The following is a 20050-nucleotide window of genomic DNA, read 5'->3' as shown; positions in this document are numbered from 1 at the left end:
AATGGTGACAGATCTCAGGGCTATCAACAAGGTTATTCAACCTATGGGCCCTCTGCAATCTGGAATTCCTTTGCCCTCTTTATTACCAAAAGGATGGCCTCTCATAGTTATTGATTTAAAGGATTGTTTTTTCACTATACCTTTGCAAAAAGAAGATAGAGAAAAATTTGCCTTCACAGTGCCTACTTATAACAATTCTCAACCTTCGAGGAGGTACCAGTGGGCTGTCCTCCCCCAGGGTATGTTAAATAGCCCCTCCCTGTGCCAATATTTTGTGAAACAACGATTGCAAATAATACGCAAGAAATTTCCCAAATCTATAGTATACCATTACATGGACGACATTTTGTTATCCGATTCAAACATGGATACCTTGAACAGACTGTTTGAAGAAATAAAGATACTTTTACCTAAATGGGGATTGCAAATCGCTCCTGAAAAAATTCAGAAGGGAGATTCTGTTAATTATTTAGGTTATAAAATAGGTTTGCAAAAAATTAAGACACAAAAAGCACAAATTAGAAAAGATCGCCTACGGGCTCTTAATGACTTTCAAAGATTGTTAGGAGACATTTCCAGTCTATGACCATCTATTGGAATAACACCTGATCTAATAATTCATTTGAACAAAACCTTGGATATTGATAAAGATTTAAACAGTCCCAGAGAATTAACAGCTGAAGCAGAAAAGGAACTGACAATGATTGAAGAAAAATTACAGCAGGCACATGTGGACAGGATGAATCCAGAGCTCAATTGTATCCTCGTCATACTACCATCAAAAATTTCTCCTACAGGAATTTTAATGCAGAGAGATGATATTATTTTGGAATGGATCTTTTTACCACATAAACCAAGTAAGAAACTGAAAACTTATGTGGAAAAAGTCTCTGAGTTAATTATAAAGGGCAAGCCGAGACTTCGTCAACTAGCAGACATAGACCCAGCAGAAATTATAGTGCCTTTCACTGCTGATGAACTAAAGAAATTATGGGAAGATAATGAACCATTGCAAAGAGCTTGTGCTAATTTTTTGGAAGACATTAATAACAACTATCCAAAAAGCAAGAGGCTTAACTTCATAAAGAGAACTTCTTAGATTCTTCCTAGAATTGTCTGTGATGCTCCAATAACTGGAGCCCGTACATTCTACACTGATGCCAATAAATCAGGGAAGGCAGGTTACAAATCAGAAGACTTGGGTAAGGTGGAACAAAGTCCTTATAATTCTTATAATGGCGAAATTATATGCCATTCTTATGGTGCTAAGGGATTTTAAAGAACCTATTAATATAGTCACTGATTCACAATAAGCAAAAAGAGTTATTTTACATATTGAAAGTGCTGAATTTATACCTGATGATACAGAACTAACCTCATTGTTCCTCCAGATTCAAGATTTGATCAGGAACAGGCTTTGCCCTATGTACATAATACACATCCGATCCCATACGGGTCTGCCAGGTCCTCTAGCACAAGGTAATGCAGAAATTGATCAATTATTGATTGGTAGTGCTTCTGAATTTCATAAAAAACATCATGTTAATAGCAAAGGTTTGAAGAAAGAGTTTTCAATTACAATGCAACAAGCTAAGGAGATTGTAAAGAAATGCCCTACTTGCTTTTTCTATAACCAAATGCCACTGCCTGCAGGGGCTAATCCAAAGGGCACCCAAAGGAATGAAATCTGGCAGATGGATGTGTTCCACTTTGCAGAATTTGGAAAATTAAAATATGTTCATCACACCATTGACACTTATTCAGGCTTTCAGTGGGCAACTGCTTTAAATTCAGAAAAAGCTGATTCAGTAATCACCCATTTATTAGAAGTCATGGCTATCATGGGTATACCTACACAAATAAAGATGGATAATGGTCCTGCTTATGTCTCTAGGAAAATGAAACAGTTTTTTGATTATTACAATATCAAGCATGTTCCAGGTATACCATACAATCCTACAGGTCAAGCAGTCATAGAAAGATCAAATCAAACTATAAAGGATGTGTTGAACAAACAGAAAAGGGTGGAAAACACCCCCAGAAATAGGTTACATAATGCTTTGTTAACCTTGAATTTTCTCAATGCTAATGAGAAGGGAACAACGACTGCAGAAAGACATTGGATAATGGAAAAGTCTACTGAACTAAATCAACCAGTTTATTTCAAGGATGTGCTGACCTCACAATAGAAGCCAGGAGATGTGCTACATTGGGGAAGGGGTTTTGCTCTTATCTCCACAGGTGAGGAAAAATTGTGGATACCGTCAAAATTAATAAAGGTTCGGTTTGAAGAAGAGAAGCCATTTGGAAAAGATAAATAACAATTCTTTCATAAGGATGGCGAGCATACTGATGGTAAGAAATACAGATAGGTTGGAGGCAGGGTTCTTTTCTTATCGCCATAGGAAAATACTCATCTTCAAAGAAATTAAGGGACCCTGAATATTTAATTACTGATGGATGGACACATTTTGTAAGTATTAATATATATATATATGTCTTATTAAACATTTCTTTATAAATATGTAGAGATGGTTTTGAAGTTGGACTCTGGCTCAGTCCCTCTCCAATTCCAAGCCTGTTAGTAAGAGAAAAACCCAGAGTTTCTGGACTTTCTGTCTCATGTCACGAGCCATGATATGGGACAGAAATAAATATGAGTTTAGAAAACATCTTTGCTTTTCTTCATATCTATCATACTTTTCATTGAATATATCTATCATGCCTTTCATTGAATATATATATATATATATATATATGTGTGTGTGTGTGTCTATATATGTCTATATGATTAATGTTTAAGTTTTTCACAATGAACAATGAGTTTTTCCTGAAGTGACATTTGAAGTTTCCAGGAAGAAGATGGGGCCCCACAACAACAACTCTACCTGGTTGATATGACGTCATGATACTGATAGCGCTACTACAAGACCTGTTTTGGGTACCAGCTGCACAAGACGATCCCGACTTGGTTCTCTGTAATGGTGCACATCTTGTACAACATTCTGGCCAGACCTCCACAAAATACTCAGAGACTATTTGCAATTTTAAAAGACATTGATCTTGAAATTTAACCATCATTTTACTTTCACAGAATCCCCCAGAAAGAACGTCGCCCCCATGACAGCTGGAAGTAATTCTAGAGGACGACGTCCCCTCTCCCAGTAAAGTTTGTCGCTGGATTTAGGGACATCATTTAGGGGTTGGGAGGTCATTATCCTCATTTGTTACACAGTTGTTTATTGTCTTAGTCTTTAAGTTAGATAGCTATTGAGAATTATATAGATAGTCAACTAAGTTTGTCATTAATAATTAGACTAATCAGGTTCTCTAGATATATAGAGATTATACTTAGTATAGATAGATAATCTTCAACCTCTTCAAAGAGCTGTAGAAAATGACCTTTAATCTAACTCAGAGTTTCGTGATAGTGAGACACAATTGCTCCTGGCAACACCACTCTATTCCCGAGAGAATGTTGAGCACCAAAGACACTCCACCTGGAGCCTTTCTATTTGGCAGAACTGGCCTTTGGGCAAAGAAATGCCCATGCTTCAACCACTGACAGAGATACAGAGCGTGCATCAATGGATAAAACAGGACTGTCATATCCTGCCAAGACAGAGTAAGATAGTTTTGAAAAGTTCCTTGCCTTTAATAATGGTATGTCAGTTATGTTAGGCCTTAGCCAAAGTTGGTTGACTCAACATTGCATACGAGACTTTGGGTGATTGCCCAGGTAGTCAGTTGTCTCTGTCAATTGTTGCACATTTTGGATATATCTCGTTCGTTAAGTAATTTTTATTCCCTTCTTAGATCTTTGACGAAGTTGAAGATTATATAATTGTAGTTACTCTCTACATTATTTAGATTCCTTGAGATAGAATGTTTATCAAAACTTTTGTTCTCAATATTGTTATGTTAGGCCTTAGCCAAAGTTGGTTGACTCAACATTGCATACGAGACTTTGGGTGATTGCCCAGGTAGTCAGTTGTCTCTGTCAATTGTTGCACATTTTGGATATATCTCGTTCGTTAAGTAATTTTTATTCCCTTCTTAGATCTTTGACGAAGTTGAAGATTATATAATTGTAGTTACTCTCTACATTATTTAGATTCCTTGAGATAGAATGTTTATCAAAACTTTTGTTCTCAATATTGTTTGTTATATTTATTATTTGTTATTATTGTATATAGTTGTATTTGGTTTAGTTCTGTCTTATTTAGACAAAAAGGGGAGATGTAGGGATAAGTCCCGCCCCTTAGGGGGTGTGTTCGCCTCGGGCTAATGTTTGCCCATAAATTTGGTGAGGGTGCTTCTACTTTCCTGGTCTCCGCCGGAACGGTGGTTCTTTACGTCTATTTCTCCATTAAAGCTGTATATATATATATATATATATATATATATATATATATATATATATATACAATCTGTCTGCATTTGTTTACGCCGTTTCAATTTTTCAGTACAGTCAGTAATTATAGAAAACACAAGGACCTGATGATCAAGTCCCTGTTTTCCTTATTCCTTTGGGTCCAGAAGAAATCATTGTATATCTCCTGCTGTTGGATTTATTCCCATGTGTTGTATAGGCGTATAGGAATTTTTCTTCAGAATGTGTAGATTTGCTATGACTCAACACTAGAATGAGAGCCCAGTGTCACAGAGAGCAATGGATCTCAAGAGACATTTTGTTAGTATTTATGCACACCCTGTCACAGCACCTCATGCCCTATGCCTGGCTGTACAGCAAATGGTACCCTGTCCCATTAAGAGATGCTCTGGCTACTTCTAGTCTCTCTAGTGCTCTCTCTTCCTCCCTCCTTCCCTCCCTCCCTCCTTTCCCCTTCTGTCTTTTTCTCTTTTTTCCCCACTGAGGCAAGCAGGTCTCAGCCTCTTTCCTTTCTCCCTCCTCACTCTCTCTCTCCCTTCCTCATGACCTTTTCTCTTCTTTACACTCCCCTTCCATCTGCATGTCATATTTGTCTTTCCCTTATGATCCGTGGTTTGAACCTCACCCACGTGCTATGGGACTGGGAAAGATTTCCAAATGTCCTATTGGCACACTGGGAGTTCTTTAACACCATCAACCCTCAAGTACTGCAAATCAAAGCTCAATGAGTTGATACTTGATATCATTATGATGGTGAAAATACAAAAGATAAGTCAGTCATGGTGGCACAGCTCTGCAATCCCAGCACTTGGTAGAGGAAAGCATGTGTGTGTGTGTGTGTGTGTGTGTGTGTGTGTGTGTGTGTGTGAGTCACATATATGAGGTTGAAGCTGGACAACAAAATCTGCTAGAAAAATTGAGAAGTACATGTTGCATGCTGAGGTCACAGGTAGAGCACTTGTCTAGCATGCACTGATGCTGGGACACATGTGAAAGTGTAAAGATACTGGAGAACAGGAACCTGCTATGTTATTGCTGAAATTGTAGATGAAGATAGTGCAGCCACTAGCACCTGATCATTTACAAAAGAAAGAAGGGTGAAACCCTAATTACCTACTGCTTGATGAGTGGGTAAACAAAGGGTGGTATGTTAATACAATGGTCTAGTTTCTAGCCATGAAAAGAGGTAGAGAGCTGATACATCCTAAAACATGAATAAATATCACAAACATTAAGCTCAGTCGAAAGTAGCCAAAGGACTGGAGAATGGGACACTTCTTTATTAGATGATTTGATATCTATTAAATACCCAGAATGAGACACTTGAAGCAAAAAGTTATATTGGTAACTGATAGGGGGTGGGGTCTGGGTGAACGAAGAGTAACCACTCACACATAAAGGGTTTTTGTCTCGAACGATGAAAATATTTTTAAAATAAATAGGGTGATGGTTGCATAATTTTAAGAACATACTAAAACAAACTACTAGGTTGTATACTTTTAAAGAGTGAATTTACTACATGAATTATGTCTCAATATTTATAGATCACATTTCTTCCATGTCTATGTATGTTTTGTCTGCATGCATGTATGTCTGCATGCATGTATGTCTGCATGTCTGGTGCCTGCAAAGACACAAGAGGGTGCTAGATTCTCTAGAAATAAACTTACAGATGTCTGTGAGCTTCCTTCCATGTAGGTGTGGTTTTAGATTGAAGGGTTTGTGCTGAGAGCTATTGAGGACTCTCTTTCTCCTCCAGGAGCACACAGAGTACCTTCCAGTACCCTGAACTCTGGTTAGTAGGTGAATAATCTAGTTAGACAGCAGCTCAACTTCTCCATATTCAGTGACAGAAGTGTCACCTTTAGAAACAAGACCCTAACATCAGGTTTTGTGAGCAACCAAGAGCCTTGGCAATAGCTGTGCTGTTTGCTGGTTTCCATGGGTCTCTTTGGTTATGACTCAACAGGCGGTAACCTGTTCCTGGCACTGGAGGTTTCATTTGGTGGCACAAATGTCTAGCGGAAGCCTTTTCTCCCCTGTTGTTTTTTGTCTCAATGTGGGTTCCTTTCACATATGTATAGGAAGCTTTTAGGGTACTCGGTTTCCATACAGTTTTTCGAAGAACCTTTAGTATTGGTTGTCCCTCTCTATTTTCCCTTCTTTACCTTTCTGTCCCATCCCCCTTTTATTAAACCATCCAATTCTAGTTTTCCTTTTAGCTTTCAAACACTATAGACTACTTCCTTTCCTTGAGAGATACTCTCCTCCCTCCTGGTTCCTTTGTAGGTTCCAAACCTCTGTGTATTATGATTGTAGTTGCCATATCAGAACCTTAAAAGGGAACATCCTTAAAAGAGAAAACATACAATATTTGTCTACATGTGCTGAGTACTGTATGCTTTTGTTGGTGGAGTCTGAAATGTGCATGCGCAGAATACACATGGTGCACTACTGCTGAGCACCATTGTGTGCTCACAGCGCATCACTATGCCCAGGAAACTCTGTTGCTAAGGAGGAAGCAGAGTTCAGCTCACACTGAACCAAGGATCTGCCCTAGCAGGACGCTTATTTGGTTCAGTGGGGAAACTTACCAGGATTTTGAATATTTCTTATTGGGTTTGGGAGGGTATGGGTGGCTAAAGGGGAAGGAAGGGTGGGTCGGGAGGGCCGGGAGGGCGCGGAGGGCCAGGAGGGCCGGGAGGGCCTGCAGAGCCTTGAGGCTCAACATGCAGGATGACTTCAAATATGATGCCCTGACTTTTAGAGTCCCTCAGCGGACTCGCTGGTACACCCGCCTGTGGCCCGCATGCCTGGGTCATGGGCGCTTTGGTCGGAAACGACCGCAATTTCAACTGTATCTAGTTGGGTATGACCCTGTGGGGCAGTTACAAAGGGCGGCCAGCGTGGGTGATGTGGCATTAGTTCAAAAATTCATCAATGGCAACGAACACCACATAAACGAATTCGACAAGAGAGGAAGGTAATGGGGCCCAGGGATGGTGAGGGGCAGGAGGGGTGGAAAATGTTGGGGACAGTCAGGGTCTGCCAGGGAGAAACATACTTTCTAGATCTGCAGCCTGAGGGAGGGCAGAGGTCATACTGCTTAAGGCTCTTCTTTCATGGAGACCACTGGGCTTTGTGCCTGCTTTAGGCTCGTAGGCACCTGCTCACCTTGGAAGGGCAGCTTTGAGGCCTTCTTTAAGAAAGCAAAACAAAAATCTTCAGTTAGTTTACAAATCCTTTTACATTGTCTCTTTTAGAGCACTTTATTGGGTGCTTTAAAGGGATTTAGCTAAGAAAACCACGTACATTGTTTAATGTGTGCACTTAAAATTTTATAGGTTTGAGTGTTTTGCCTGCATGTATTTTCAACATAACACACACACATAAGAAGAGGGTGTTGGCTCTCCTGGAAGTGGAGTTATGGACAGTTTGATCTGCTATATGGGTGATAGGAATCAAACCCAGGTCCTCTACAGAAAAACTAGAGCTTGTAAATGCCAAGCCATCTCTCCAGCCCTTAATGTATATGTTTTTAATGCTGTTATATGCAACACAGAAAATTGTATCATGAGATAAATTTTCACATAAGATGTCCACTAGAAGCCAAAAAAAGAAAAAAGAAAGAAAAGAAAACATATGTCAGTTTCATGCTCGCCGAGGAATCTCATAAGGAAATTTTCAACTTGAACTATAACTCTGTCTCCCTGCCCCTTATATACCTGTTGTGTGTGCTTTGATTTTGGTACATACGTGAAGGCTAGTGGTTGAAATTCTCTTCAAAAATTTCTTTTCATCACATTACAAAAATCATAAGTGTGTGGGGCTCATGTGCCCCAAACATGCCAAGTAAGTGTGTGAAGTTCAGGAGAGACAGTATTTGACAGTTGTGTTCTGCCATGTTGTGGGCTCTGGGAATTGAACTCAGGCCATTGGGTCTGTCAGTGGGTGCCCTCACCTGATGAACTACCCTGTGGTTTCTACATCTCAGCTTTTGATACAGATTCTCTCACCCAAATCCCCACTGTGTTTGACTGATTGTCTTGGAGTATACTGACTCACCTAGACTTGCAGGCAAGCAAGCTTTGGGGATCCTCCTGGATCCACATCTCTAGCACCAGATTCTCAAGGTGCTTGGGGTTCTGAAGTCGGTGTCTCAGGCTTGCAGGGTGAGTGCTTAGCAACTGAGTTTAAACAATCACTGCAGCCCTCTTTCCTAGTCCTTGTTTCTTATTTCTCACTAGATCATAGGCAGGAAATAATGGCCCTCAACAGTAGATTCTCCAGAGCTCACATGCTTCTTGATCATGTCTGGAGTTGTGAGGTTATTTAGTCTATAGTTATTCAGTCTTCCAAATTAGAGTGTCATACAAATAATAGTAAATCATTGTTTCAAAGTATTATTTTGCTTAATAAATGTATCCATTCAGAACTCTGAATTCTCCAGCTATACTTATCCATTCTGCCAATCCATTTACTCCCCACGTGTAACTTAGATATCTACTGTACAGCATACACAATCTACTAGCTCTCAAGATCCTCTCATTCTGAAAATATTCATGTTTCTCTGCCCAGTCAACTTTCCTTACATTCTATATATTTAAATACTGAATAAAATGAAAGATGCCCAATTGCATCCTTAGTATTTTTTGGCCAGAAGCTTTTTGGAAATCAAAGCAAGGGAGCTATGAAGCCATGGATTATCTCCTTCTCGAGAGATTTGCTCAATTATGGTGCTAGATCATGGACACATTGAGAGGTTTCAGACAAAGGCATTTGCTACCTTCTGGTGTCTGTATTAACATGGATAGTCTGTCTATTGTCTGAGGACTATGCTGTGTTTCTGTTGGTAGCAAACATAGAAACATTACATCTGGGCACTGAGAAAATGAAAACGTCAAAGTATTGATGACTGAGGATTTAGATTTTTGTTTGTTGTTATTTCTATTCTAAATCTGTTTACATTTCATAGTCTTAAGAGCTGAAATTTACATAGATACATGTGACCTTTAGAATTATCATGGGCCTGTGGATTGTGTCGTTTCATTTGATGTAAGGCACAATGGATTACATGATGACCTTTTATTTTGTATGGCAGCAAAGTAGAAAGCATTGCTGATTATAGTCATCAAATATCATGAATTATAAGTGACAGATGTCAGTGATGCTAAAGTGTGAAATAAAGAGTAAGGTAGGTGCAGTGGAACTGCCTGCATTCCTACCTACTGGGAGGATTGCCAAGTTCAAGGCCAGCTTAGGAAATAGAGTTTTAAGATATTGTAAAGTTATTTGAATAAAAAATTTTGCATCTGCTGTAGTATAACATGAGTTCTGTGCTATTGGGGCTTCTGTCCCACCCAGTCCCCCAGCCATTTAGTCCCAGAGAAAATAACACAGAGATCACCCACCGTAAGTTATAAAACTGAGAGGCCCATTAGCTCAGTCTTCTTATTAGCTCTTGTAGCTCATATTAACCCATTATTCCTATCTGTGCTAGCCACATGGCTCAGTGCCTTTTACAAGCGGGCAGGTCACATGTTACTTCTTTGGTAGTCTGGGCTGGACTGGGGAAGAATAGGCTTCCTTCTTCCCAGAATACTCCTGTTTATATCTCCCCACCTCTGCTTCCTGTCTGGTTGACCGGCCTATACTTCCTGCCTGGCCAATCAGCATTTATTTAAAACATGACTGACGGGATGGAGAGATGGCTCAGAGGTTAACAGCATTGCCTGCTCTTCCAAAGGTCCTGAGTTCAATTCCCAGCAACCACATGGTGGCTCACAGCCATCTGTGATGAGGACTGGTGCACTCTTCTGGCCTTCACGCATACACACAGACAGAATATTGTATACATAATAAATCAGTAAATATTTGAAAAAAAAATTTAAAACATGATAGAAAGAATACAGACAATTCTCCTGCACCACTATAGGTATAATTCTGTTATTTCTCTTCATTGAAATACTGTGTTTGTTACCATTAGGAAGACCAATCATAATTATATCCAGCAAACACTGAGGTGTCAGTGTCAGATGCTGGAAGCATTTGTATGTGCTCTTGAAGATGTGAGTTTTAAAACCACAGGAGCACTGTGTAAGACAGCTACAGTGTTGAATCCCCATTCTACAGATGGAGAGATTGAGTCATGGAGCTCATAGGAAGTGTAAGTGGTAACTAATAACCAACGGTGATTAGGGTAGGATTCAAATCCAAGCTTAGTTCATTCTAAGAGGTGTTCTCCTGTAATCCAGAGAGGCTGCTCTGAGGAAGGATGAAGCTTGTGATAGAGCACTTTCCTTGACTGGGACTATATGCACTATATATATAGTGCACTAAATGCACTATATGCCTAGCACAGCAAATGAACACCTAAGTAGAGAAATAAGTAAATAAGAAAATTTTAGTTTCTTCTTTTACATCAGAAGGAACTTCACTTTGCCATATAGTATTTACACTTGAATGTACCTTTACATAGTAATCTTTCATTTCCTAAAATGTCCTCTCAATTTGTAGGACTTCACTGCACTATGCATGTGCCCATAATCATCCCAACGTGGTAGCATGGTTACTATCCAACGACTGTACAGACATCAATATCCAGGACGACAAAGGCTGTACACCCTTAATTAAGGTAGCTATCGGGCAAGAGTTTTCGTATAAAATTGATTAGATATTATCCTTGTTTGGTTTTTATTACTGTGATGAAACACTGGCCAAAACCAGCTTGAGAAAAGAAATATTTATTCAGCCTACAATTCCACATCACAGTCAGGCATTAAAGGAAACCAGGGCAGAAGCTCAATCAAGACTAGAGGCAGGAAATGAAGCAGAGGTCATGGGGGGATGCTGCTTTCCCATGCCTTTTTCCAAGGCTTGCTCGGATTTCTTATACTACTCAGGACCACCTGCCTAGTCATGCCACCTCCCCTAGGAAGCTGTGCCCTCCCATATCAACCTCAATCAAGAAAATGCTCTGCAGACTTCCCCGAGTCCAGTCTGGTAGAGGCAATCCTTCAAGTGAGGTTCCTTCTTTCCCAGTGTCTTCAGCCTGTGTCAAATTTTCAAAACAAGCAAATGAACAAGCAACCTCCCCCACTGCAACAATGGCCAAACAGTGCTGGTGAAATGCTTTAATATCTAGGTGTGGTGGCATACCCCTGAAATTCTACCACTTGGAAAACTTTGGTGGGGAGGTCATGAATTTAGGCAAGCCTGGGGTACTTGAGAGGCCCCAGTCTCAAAAAAGAGATAATATGCATAACCTAAACAATTGGTCTGATCCAAGGGTAACTATTCAATGCAATTGTTGGAATGCTTATCCTGACTTTCTTGAATTCAGTATCTCTTTCTTTCTACAATACCCACAGGCGACCCAGATGGACAACGTGGAGTGTGTCTCCATACTACTCACGCAGGGTGCCGATCCCCACATCTTAGATTTCGGCGGGGATGCAGCTCTACACCATGCAGTTGTCCGAGGAAATATCACAATTGCTGCAAAACTGCTTAAATATAAGGCAAATATTGACGCGAAAACAAAGGTAAAAATCACTCAACTTCATTCGCAATGTACTTCCAGCAATGACACTCAGATCACTTTCCACATTCTGAAGCTCAAGCAGACTCACTAAATCTGTTCAGAGTCAAACATTTTTCCCAATCTGTTTTTTACAGTTTTGCAGGTAACTTAAAGGAACTCAGCACAGCACATTTTGTTTCAGACTTGGGCTTTACTTTAAAATTGAACAAGTAAAGTACTCGGGCCCACACGTACTTCACATACACACAAACAATAAAAAATAATGTTAAGGTAAATGTCTGTAGAAAACATCAGAAATCTGTTACAGTTAAGAAGCTACTGATGTGGTTTGTCTCCCAGAGATGAGGCTAGAGTGAAAAGGTCACATGCACACAGGCAAATGTGGAAATTGGATCATTGAAGAAAACATACTGAGAAGACATCTTTATTTAACTTTTTCAAATTTTCTATGTTCATAATGAAAGGGCCAAAATGTGACTCCATCTTAGACAAGTAGTGACTCCATTTTAATTAATGACCTAAGCCTGAATCCAGGAAGTTCCCCAGTCAAGTTTAGCCAATTGGCTAAACAGTTCCAAACCTAGCCTTATGAGGCCGGGAGACCCAGAGTTGCAGGATCTGGCTACTACTGACCATATGTGACAGAAAAATCCAACAACGGATGAAACTGTTACTAGTCTTGTACAATCAATGTGCACCTCATGTAACTACTCCCTGACTGCCCAATTATAAAAAAGATACTTAGAATTCCCCATTTCCCTTTTAAAAGGGCATTCATGTCTTTGTCCTAGGTCCTCATTAACATTTTATATGGGTGATGGACTGCATGCTGGCTATTTCTGAAGAATAAGCACTCTCTGTGTTTACATACCATTTGAGTCTGGGATCGTCCTCCAGTATTTTTTGGACCACTACAATAGGGAATGATGTTTGGTTTGTGAGATAATTTTTAGTTTAGGGAAAAACATAGTTTTGAAAGACAGATTGAGAAACTGCTCCAGAGATGCCACTTGAGTCCACTCATTCAACAGAGGCACACCAAATCTAACTCAATGTTTTAGGGTTGGGAAATGGAGGCACATCTCCATGGAGCTAAGAAGCTTGGAACCAGCGAGCATTTGTGGGAAGTTCTGGAGTTGAGTGGTGTTCACGGGCAGTGTTGGACAGGGGAAGGTGTGTCAAAGGGAAGGGAGCCCCTGTGTGTATGAATCTGCAGCAAGGGCTGAAGGAAAATCTATCCTTTTGTGACTTTTTGTTTACAAAATCAGTGATACTTTTTCAGTTGAGAAGCATGTAATTTCTAAAATGAATTTTTTTTTTACAGTATGGGATGACCCCATATAAACTCGCGCTATACGAAAGGCAACACCAAATGGCCGAGTTTTTAATAAAGAACGGGGCGGAGGCACATTCGGTGATGAAGCCAAATAGGTACAGTTTCTTCTTTTTACAATCTTAGTGCTGTTCTTGAGGGTGACATTGCTTAAATAATGAACACTAAAGTAGTAGAGGGAATATGGCTTCAACTCAGAAGCACATACTGAGAAAGCCTAGCTCATAGAGAATGTGAACAGGAAAAGAGACTCTTCCAACATAAACAAAGGAACAGTGTGTACGAGGGCTCAACTTCCCATTTAAAAACAAGTTTCTCATTTCTAATCTGATTTGATTGGCAAATTTCTACTAGTTAAAGAAACTTCACATTAATGTCGTTTACATTGAAAAGTGTCAATTTTATTGTCAACACTGAAATTTATAATTTTAGTGGTTTTCATTCTGTGTGTGTTTGTACTTTACATATTTTTTTGCATATTTCTCTGTGCAGACATGAAGGAAAGAGGAGGATATTGGTGTCTTGTATCACTCTCTAACTTATCCACTTGACATAAGATCTCTGATTGACCCTGAAGCTGGTCTGCAGCCAATAAGCCCAAATGCTAGCCTGTCTCTTCCACACACAGGACTGGGGTGACATGTGCATGTATGTGTCTATGCCCAGTTTTTTATGTGGATGCTGAGGATTTAAACTCAGGTTGTTGTGTATGGGCAGCAAACATCTTATTGACTGAGCCATCTCCAAAACCACTGGCTTTTTAAATTTTTATTTTTAAATAGAACTACGACTGAGTCTTCACTGAATGTTACATAGATTGCAATAAGTTGAAACTACAAAAGCAACAAAAAACTTTAAGACAGGGATCAATGTTGAATTACAAAAATGTTACTTAGTATGCAGGTAAGAAATCTTTCAACAGAGTTTCTATAAGGACCAAACCCACTCACCACTACATGTTTGTATTCTAAAGGATCTCTGAAAATCCTGATGTGCCTGAATCTAGAACAGAGGGCAAGGGCAGTACCTCTGCTATTAAGGTAAAATTCTCCTTTGTGAAATTCGTTGTCTTATGAATTTTGTTAAAATGCTGCAGCAGTCCACCTATCACAGTTTTATATGGAGATTTGGTCAGAGAAAAGCATTTGGTATTTGTGAACCATCCTTTCTATAAATTCCAGTGAGCAGTAAGTCCTTGCAGGTAGCAGTGGCCCAAGAGGACAATGAGCTGGAAACACAGGAAGGTGCCTGATGTTTGACCAAGGATGGTTTGCAGAAATAAATACACATTAGTCTGATTTTTAAAACGACCGAGGTAATGCACCTGAATACATTTTAACGGGTCCAGTTATTGCAGTGGTCCAGGCATCACCCAGGTGCCTTTTCCTTCAGCATAATTGCAGGTAGGTTTTCTCTTCCCTTTGATATTCCTATTTCAGGATCACAGATAAGAGCATCTCCTCTGTTTATCTCTTTGTTTCTGTGTTTACACTAGCAAGAAATTGTGGAAATTTAGCTATTTGTAATGTGTTCAACCAAGGTTTCATTATGAAGAGATTACAGCGTGTTTTCTATTTGATTCCACTAGGAGGATAATGAAATCTCTTCCTCCAGTCACACAGTAAGTATTTTCCCCAATTAGCCAGCAGTTGTGGATGTTAAGATTCAATTACCATATAGTAACACTTTGATTTCTGGATATTTGTTCTGTATTTGACACTAATGTACACTCTGATTCTTTGTATCATGTTCACACATTTACAATATTGTAGGGTTGTAATTAGACATTTACCTATTCATATTAAAGTGACCTCATCACCATGCACTGCTGGAGGTTCGGAAACCTGTTTGTAACCTGGAGCCCTAAAGTAAGGGTTTGTATGAATCAGAAGTTGAATATTAATGACTTTTGAATGTGACTCAGTGGACCAATGGGTTTCTCTAAAGCAGTTTCACAGATACTATGATATGGAGAACACTAGTAAGCGAGAGTTTATTTACAAATGGAAAATAACATGCATTTTGCAGCCCAAACATAGAAGAGAAACTCTGATGAAAGGGGCCTATTAAAATTAATAATCATCTCACATGAGATTCAGAAATTTTAAAATATAGTGAGTTCAGTTCAGTCTCAGTCACAAGGAAAAACCCAGTTTCTCAGTTCATGATTTTCTCAATCTAGTTATCAGAAATATTTTTTTTACTTCTTGATGATATCATAGTAATTTGTAAATAGATAAGCATATTAGCAGATATTTTACTTTTAAGTAATAGTTTCTACTTTCCATCTTTCAATACCCTGTCCTGGTAAGGGATAAAGTAGTTTTGAAATTGTGCACCCCAAATCAAAAGAGTTCATTTCCTAATCAAACCAGGAGAGTCGATCCTCTGTCTTTTCATTGCAGAACATACAGAAACAATTTCTATATTTTAACAAGATCACTACAATAAAGAAGAGGGAACAAGCAGTTCTGAGAAAATCAGTGATGAACCAAAGTTCTCTAGGAGAGGCAATGCCTGAATACTCTAGAAAAAAACATGAATGATTGTAATTCCCGATAACTTGAAAAATAACATAATTGCTTATGAGGGGAGTGATGCCTTTGTGTATCTATGTCTGCATAGTTGCAAATAGTGACAGAAATGAGGAACCTAGCCTCAAATATATCCTTCACCTCCTTCATACCCTCACTCCTGGGAATACCCATGCTAGCTAGTCACCTTCTTAGGCAGTAGATCTCAATCTTTCTAATGCTGTGACCATTTAATACAGTTTCTCATGTTGGGGTGACCCTAACTGTAAAATGATTTTTGCTGCTAATTCATAACTTCATAACTGTAATTTTACATGCAGGCATGTACACACATATGCCCACACACATGCACACACACACACACACCACCACCACCACCACCACCACCAAGCAAGAGAAAGAGAGAGACAGAGAATGAAGGGATAGCACATGTTTCAATGTTTGAATACTTTGTTAGCATTTAGGAGACTGGTTAACCTTTGGGATATGGTCTAGCTAGCAGAATGTTGTCTGTGGTGGGTCGTAATGGTCATCCCTATTTTTGGAACCAGTTCTGGGTTGTATGCTTCCCTGTCTACCAGCATGTGAGAAGCAATAGACCACTGCCACAGACAAAGCCTCCCTGTTTGCTTTCCCTACTTCAACTGCTGGAGGGAAAGTCATTCAGTTATAGCAAGGAAGGCAAACAGGAGTTTCCTGTAGCCATTAGTCTTCCTTCCTTCATTCCCTCCTTCCCTCCTTCCTTCCTTCCTTCCTTCCTTCCTTCCTTCCTTCCTTAAATAATCTCTGTCAGACATTTTGTCACAGCAAGTATAAAAGAAATAACCTTCATTAGTGTTTTTATTTATTTTATTCATTTTTTCTTTTATTATTTTAAGACAATCTTTTATTTTACATACCAATCCAAGATTCCTCTCCTTCCCTTCCTCTTACTTGCCCTATCCTCTCCCACCCTCTCCCCATCCATTTTGCAGACAGAATGAGGTCTCCCATGTGGAGTCAACAATGTCTGTCATATCCTTTAAGGCAGGACCAAGGCCATCCTCCCTGTATCTAGACTGAGCAAAGTATCCCTCCATAGGGAATGGGCTCCAAAAAAGCCAGTTCACATACTAGGGATAAATAAAACCTGGTCCCACTTCCTGTGGCCCAACAAAGCTGTCCAAGCCATATAACTGTCATCCATATTCAACGGGCCTACTTTGGTCGTATTCAGGTTACCCAGTTGTCAGTCAAGAGCCAGTGAGCTCCCACTTTCTTGGGACAGCTATTTCTGTGGGTTTCTCTACATTAAACCACATACCTGGTAACAAAGCAAATCTCAACAGATAAAAAAAAATGAAATAACCACATCTTATCAGATCACCTTTGGGTTAAAGTTGGAATTCAACAACACTAACTGCAAAAATCCCACAAACTCATGGAAACTGAACAATTCTCAATAGAAATAAAGGAAGACTTCTTAGAATTTAGTGAAAATGAATGCACAACACACCCAATTCTTTGAGATACTTTGAAAGCAGTACTAACAGAAAAATTCTTAGCAATAAGTACCTACATAAAGAATCTGAAAAAATTACACACTACAGTCCAACAGCACTCTAGAAAACTGTAGAATAAAAACAGCAAACTCACCCAGGAGGAGGAGATGGCAGGGAATAATCAAATTGAGGACTGAAATCAATAAAATAGAAACAAAGAAAACAATACAAAGAGTCAGTGGGACAAAGAGCTGCTTTTTTGTAGAATATCAAAAATATAGACAAACCCTTATCTAAAGAACCCAAAAGAAAAGTAGAGAATATCCAAATTAACAAAATCAGAAATGAGAAGGGGGCCATAATATCAGACACTGAGGAAATCCAGAGAATCATCAGATCATACTTGAAACCTGTACTCCACAAAACTGGAAAATGTAAAGGAAATGGTCAATTTTCTTTTGTGTTTCTTTATTGATTTTTATTGAGCTCTACATTTTCCTCTGCTGCCCTCCCTGCCTCTCCCCTCCCCCTTCAACTCTCCCCCAAGGGCCCCATGCTCCCAATTTAGTCAGGAGAGCTTGTCTCTTTCTACTTCCCATGAAGATTAGATCTATACAAGTCTCTCTTAGTGTCCTCATTGTTGTCTAAGTTCTCTGGGATCGTGGTTTGTAGGCTGGCTTTCTTTGCTTTATGTTTAAAAACCACCTATGAGTGAATACATGTGATAATTGTCTTTCTGTGTCTGGGTTACCTCACTCAAAATAATGTTTTCTAGCTCCATCAATTTTCATGCAAAATTCAAGATAAGATATAAGGCAAGTAAAAGAGCTAGTTCTGTCTGTAGACCTTACTTACACCACTTACCAATCTCCAATACAAATAGTTAAGAGCTAGCTCATTACCTTGGAGCATCTCAGTTCAACATTAGGAGAGACGGGCAGATTCGACATAACTCTTACACCTAATGAAACCATTGGTAACTGTAATTTTAATATTTTCAAACCAAACTCAAATGTTCTGTCTTTTAGGCCTAATCCAATTTGGCTTCTAAATTATTATTAGCTATTATGTATGATCAAATTGAGTAATAGATCAAAGGAGGTCTTAGCAGGGAGATAGATCTCAAGAGATTTTAATGAGCAGACATTCACATGCCAGACATCTTCCAAGATTTCAGTAAAAATTCATTAGCATACAAAGTAACATGATTAAGACAAATGGAATTATTAGACTAATGCAGAGGTTTTTGGCGGATACAGAAAGTCAATGGTAATGTGATGAGTGTGGCAACCGTGGAGAGTTTCCCGAGCATAAAGGGAACAACATCTTGGATAAGCAAAGGATTAGACTACAAAACAAAATACCACTAACAGATTAAGACATTAGCATATTCTTGACGCAACTAAAGCAAAACATCAGTGGTTTCTATCCTTCAAAAATGTGAATGAAATAAAAGCAGACATCACTTTTCTGACGTTAGAATTGCATAAAACTATATTAACACATGAGTTCTTCAGAATCCATTATCTGGTAATTGCAGTATAATGAGTATAAAATCACCAAACTTAGCGAGATAATGTCGGTACCCCATACTAACAGAATATTAAGTAGGAGACTTCATGAAGAGGTCAGCCAGACATGCTGAGAAATGACACAGGCCCCAAAGGCACAAAGATGATGCTATGCCTAGGAAAAGGAAAACCTAACATCTCAATGAGTTTATTCCATACTCATTGTGAACTGCTAAAAACCAAACTCTATTTCTATCATCAACTCTCTCCCCTCTCAAACAGAGTAATTGTTGCATTGAAAAGCTAGAACACACACACACAAGTGCAGAAACACATACACACAGGCCAGGAGACAGCACTAACTTTGTAACTCTATGACGTGAGTTCCATCTCAGAATACAACAAGCATCAAGTATCTGACATACATAATGCCAAAACGCTGATATCTAGGTTAGAGGCCAAGAGTAGAACAGGAATGAAACCTACAAACCATCCAGAATGAAAAACGAAGAGCAGCTGAAGCACTGTAAGATCATCTCACAACAGGAAAATGGAGAGAGCCATTCCTAAAGGTTCTACACAACCCTTCTCAAACAAAAACAAACATACACATGTACACACACACACAAACACGAATAAACATGAACCAGAGCAGTTCCAGTCTTAAGATTCTCAAACTCTCGGCTTTGAATCAAACAGAAAGGAAGCAGAGGTTAACCGATAGCAGTGGATATAGTGATAAAATTTCCCTGAGCAAAGAAATATTTGGGGACTATGAATGAAGACCCTGGCATGAACAGATAAGTTCTTCTAAAGTGGATAAAAATCAGTGACATTTTTAATGAAAACTAAGATCTCAAAATTTCCTTAAAGGTTGAAGAGACCAAGCCGGAAGGATTTCTTCCTGCAAATTATGACAATGGCGTTGTGCCTCAGCCTACCAGCGACACTGAATTACATTCATTTCAAGGTACAAGTCACAGAGGTGACAGTCTTCACGATTCTGAGAAAATTGCACTTCACGACACCAGAATGGATCACACACGTTCTTTAGAACTTACACTGGGCATGCAAGGGGGAGACCACATGCTGACCCTAAGCTTTCTCTTGGTAGCCACACTGGTGATACCATGGACCCTCTGCAACATTAGTTTTGACAGTTAATAAACATTTGGAATGTCTTTGAAAACAATCACAACTATGAACTTTGTTGCAATTAGAGGCCCTCTAGGTTCTCCACAATGATACTGAGTAT

The 20050-nt window shown here is 39.2% G+C and overlaps 1 protein-coding gene across 3 annotated transcripts in view; it reads right to left on the bottom strand.

The window, feature by feature from the left end:
* The window catches only part of LOC142832210 (ankyrin repeat and SOCS box protein 3-like), a 157259-nt gene that overhangs the window by 6658 nt on the left and 130551 nt on the right, over nucleotides 1-20050 (bottom strand). The window contains exons 4-5 of one of the 3 annotated variants that reach the window (XM_075942507.1): nucleotides 17439-17477; nucleotides 770-1469 (exon numbers count right to left, since the gene is read on the bottom strand). The exons of 1 other annotated variant lie outside the window; for it this stretch is intronic. In XM_075942507.1, coding sequence (XP_075798622.1) covers nucleotides 1423-1469; nucleotides 17439-17477 — 86 coding nt within the window. In that variant the 3' untranslated portion in view covers nucleotides 770-1422. Of the gene's footprint in view, nucleotides 1-769; nucleotides 1470-17438; nucleotides 17478-20050 lie in introns of those variants that run through there. One more of the 3 variants, XM_075942503.1, reaches the window with a different exon arrangement.

Source organism: Microtus pennsylvanicus, chromosome 12, assembly GCF_037038515.1.
Source record: "Microtus pennsylvanicus isolate mMicPen1 chromosome 12, mMicPen1.hap1, whole genome shotgun sequence".
Classification (NCBI taxonomy): domain Eukaryota; kingdom Metazoa; phylum Chordata; class Mammalia; order Rodentia; family Cricetidae; genus Microtus; species Microtus pennsylvanicus.
This window is presented reverse-complemented; position numbering and strand designations above follow the sequence as displayed.